This window comes from Bicyclus anynana, chromosome 27 (assembly GCF_947172395.1).
Source record: "Bicyclus anynana chromosome 27, ilBicAnyn1.1, whole genome shotgun sequence".
Taxonomy (NCBI): domain Eukaryota; kingdom Metazoa; phylum Arthropoda; class Insecta; order Lepidoptera; family Nymphalidae; genus Bicyclus; species Bicyclus anynana.
In genome coordinates this window covers 3,064,953-3,068,710 of record NC_069109.1, presented here as the reverse complement: position 1 = coordinate 3,068,710, position 3,758 = coordinate 3,064,953, and the positions used below count along the sequence as shown (strand labels likewise).

The 3,758-nt window shown below is 34.1% G+C and overlaps 1 protein-coding gene across 1 annotated transcript; it reads right to left on the bottom strand.

The window, feature by feature from the left end:
• Positions 1 to 1,077: 1,077 nt before the first annotated feature.
• Positions 1,078 to 2,863, bottom strand: LOC112050997 (uncharacterized). Its single transcript, XM_024089436.2, has one exon. The coding sequence runs from the start codon at positions 2,724 to 2,726 to the stop codon at positions 1,452 to 1,454; it is 1,275 nt and encodes a 424-aa protein (XP_023945204.2). The 5' UTR covers positions 2,727 to 2,863; the 3' UTR covers positions 1,078 to 1,451.
• Between the last annotated feature and the right edge of the window lie 895 nt (positions 2,864 to 3,758).

The following is a 3,758-nucleotide window of genomic DNA, read 5'->3' as shown; positions in this document are numbered from 1 at the left end:
TTTACGAGATTTTATTTATTTATCGATTTATTATAATACTAGCGGACGCCCGCGACTTCGTCCGCGTGAAAGTCGTTGTAAACTTTCAATTACCCCTATCCTACCCTACCCTAACCTACCTCTACCCTACCCCTACCCTACCACTACCCTACCCCTACCCTACCCTACCCCTGCCCTACCCCTACCCTACTCATTAAGGCTGCACTTCTTTATTTATTCCTCCCACCGCGAGTCGCGTCGAGCGCGGCAACCGGTGAATTAGTATTCACGCGCGATGGCTTAGCGTATTTCATGTATAACTTTGGTGTTTCTTTACCGAATTTTATGATTCTTTTTTTATTGAATAGGTAATAATGTTTTATGAGTGATGAGTGTTATAAACATAAGAGTAGACAAATGTAATTAGAAAGCTCCCAACTGCTAAGCTATCGGGAGTTACACGTGTTATTGTGAGTCAACCATAAAAGATAGACATATATATGCTATTGTGTTTTTATAGATAATTTTAAGGAGAACATTTCCGTCATACATGATTTCTATGTAGCTTTAATCATTAAGGCTGTACACGCGACGGAAGCTTATAAAATTGAGTAACTTCTCCCGTTTTCTCAACATTTCTCTTCACTGCTCTGCTCCTATTGATTGTAGAGTAATGAAAAGTATACTATAACCTGCCCAGGAGTATGTCGAATAATTGTACCAAGTTTCGTTAAAATCCGTCCAGTAGTTTTTGTTTCTATAAAGAACATACAGACAGACAGACAGACAGACAAAAATTTTACTGATAGCATTTTTGGCATCAGTATCGATCACTAATCACCTCCTGATAGTTATTTTGGAAATATATTTCATGTACAGAATTGACCTCTCTACAGATTTATTATAAGTATAGATAACTATTGCCCTATAGTGTATAGCCGGCATAAATGGCACTTGCCGAATGAATACATTTTAACTTTGCCTTCAATAGTTTTTTTTTATATTTGGACCATGCTCACGAAGTCACGAGATAACAATCATTATTTTATTATTAACCATTATTTATTATTATCAAGTTTTTTACTAAGTATATTTTGTATGAAAGGTGACTTATGTGCGAGTGTTCTTAGACATGTTTGATGAAAATCGGTTGAGCCGTTTAAAAGTTGTGGGGGTGAAAGTTGGGAAGAACAACCGAATGTCTGCAAATATACTCGAGTGGGGTCTCAAATGAAAGCGCACTGAAAAAGAATATGATCGAGAGTGTAATTTGTAATTTCATGATATTTGAGGGTTTTTAAACATTTTTTAACTATGGTGCTTCAGACAGACTGACAGACAGACACTCTTCTTTTTGTGTCGGGGCGTTTTAAAAAAGGATAAATAAATGTATGAGTATGTAATTTAATAGTTTATTACCTTAGGTTAGAATGGAGGTTGTTTTTTAAATTCTGGAAGTCCTATTCAACCAGTCAACGATTGAATCGTGAAATATCACTGCTCAAACTGTCCAAATGGTAACATAATGCCTTATCATCATCCAAAAACCCGCTAACTGAAGGAGAGGAATGATAATTCAAAGAAATTAGTTTTGTTTTTGCTCCTTCAACTTTTGCAGGTTCTATATAATCATAGCCAATAACTTCCAAAGAATGCTTTGAAAGTGCAAATACTCGATCATCTTGATCATTGTTTTGGTTGTTTATATTTCTTGAAACAGGTATATGTGTTTTCTTTTTTTTGGCACCAAACGATATTACCTTTTTACGTTCGAACATACAATCTAAATCCGTTTTTCGTTTGTTTATTTCTTCATCATGAAAACGTGTTGTTTTTTCGTTCCGTCTGCTGTTTTTCGCCATTACTTTCAAAGCTTCAAATAGGTTTTCAGGCTCATTGTAAATGTCTTCTTTTTGTAACTCTTCTTTTAAAAGTTTTATAATGTCTTTCTTGTTTTGTTTTTTATTATATTTATCATTGTGATCGAAGCTTTTCGATTTTAATCCGGACTTGGCTTTAGTGTAAGTGTTTATAAATGATTTAGCTTTAATTCTCGGTTTTATTATAGAGCGCCTACAAAACTCTGGCATAACGATCGGTTCGGTAACATCAAAATTGTCAGTCTCAAATTTATATTTAGATGCATTGGGACTTGGAGTTATAGGTGATTGTATATTATTTTTGATATCAAGCTTTTTGATAACCGCATCTTCAATTTCTATAGCTGTATGTAAAGAATCACTCGATTCATGAGCATGATTTAAATTACATACACTAATAGTTGTTTCTAGTAAATCGACGAAGAAATTATAAATGTTATTGTCGTCTTTCTTCGCTATTTCGGCAGCCATCGTTTCTGGTTCATCGAGAATTCTTAATTTCTTTACTCTTTTTGGATATTTCTCTAAAACAGCTTCAGTGACTTCAGCTTCTTCATTATTATTTTTTAAGATATCTTTTATAGTAGGTTTTCTTGGTTCATTTGTTTCAGTTAAGTTGCTAAGATCACTGGCGTGTTTACTAGAGACATTTGAAGACGATTGTGCGATGTTTCTTCTGGGTTGCAAAACAATCAGTTGGTCCAGTTCCGATTCCAACATTTCTTTGTTTAAAATTCTCGATTTGTATTTAGTTTTCTTGATTTTTTTTGTCTGTGGCTTAGGATCTTTTTCGCCATGCTGTTTTTCGGGGTCCGGGTGTTGAGTACCAGTTGTCGATTTTGACAGTATCGTTAGCACTGACGTCATGAACTTCGTTTGACCTGGTCGCGGCCTTCGTGGGGACTTCTTCTGAATTATTTTCTCATTTGCTTCTGAAAATGTATGTTATGTTTTTATTAACTTTTACGGGTTTCTTTCTAAAAGATGATGACATGGAGGAGATATGGTATGGTATATTTTTAGGCTGTGAAACACGAGAATAATATAACCTTACCTACATTGTAGTAGCGTTATTGGTCTAAGATAATGATGACATATATATTGCCTTATACAGTAAAAGCACCTTATTTGCGGGGGATACGTTCTGTAAATTTACCGCGAATAGAGAAACCGTAAATGGAATGGTATTTATATGGTATTATAGGGTATACGTTTTTGGGTGACAAAACTAATGTATGAAAAAAATCAATTAATTGAAGTTTTCGGCCATATTCGTTGAATATTAGCTTCAGTCTTAATCGTTTAAAGAATTTTGTAATATTTTGCTTAAAAGTTTTTATAAGCTTCTTAAATTCAGCAGTGCTATTATTAAACCTTCACTGTTATACGTCACATATAATATTCAATTCCATTTTATTATTCCACTAACTAATACCGCTCGGTTTCACCCGCGTGGTTTCCGTTCCCATAAGAATACGGGAATAATATATAGCCTTCCTCGATAAATGGGCTATCTAACACTGAAAGAATTTTTCAAATCGGACCAGTAGTTCCTGAGATTAGTGCGTTCAATCAAACAAACAAAGTTTATAATATTAGTATAGATTCACAATTTTGGAAATATTTGCAAGTTAAATTTCGAATTTGCATATTTTATGTAATTTTCAGCAATCAGATAACAAATGTTTAGCCGTGAATATAGAAAGAGGGTAGCATTTTTAACCGACTTCAAAAAGGAGGAGGTTCTCAATTCGGTCGGTATTTTTTTTTTTTTTTTTTATTTTTAATCAGCGAATAGTAAAAACGCAAATTAAGGAAGCGTAAATAAGGAGCTTTTACTGTATATTAAAGGGGCTAAAACTATGGGGCGCCAAAATCCTTTTTCGCACACAGGTGCCA

What these genes read in the sequence shown, in the direction of transcription:
- LOC112050997 (XM_024089436.2), bottom strand. Translation starts at nt 2,726, where the DNA reads ATGACGTCAGTGCTAACGATACTGTCAAAATCGACAACTGGTACTCAA.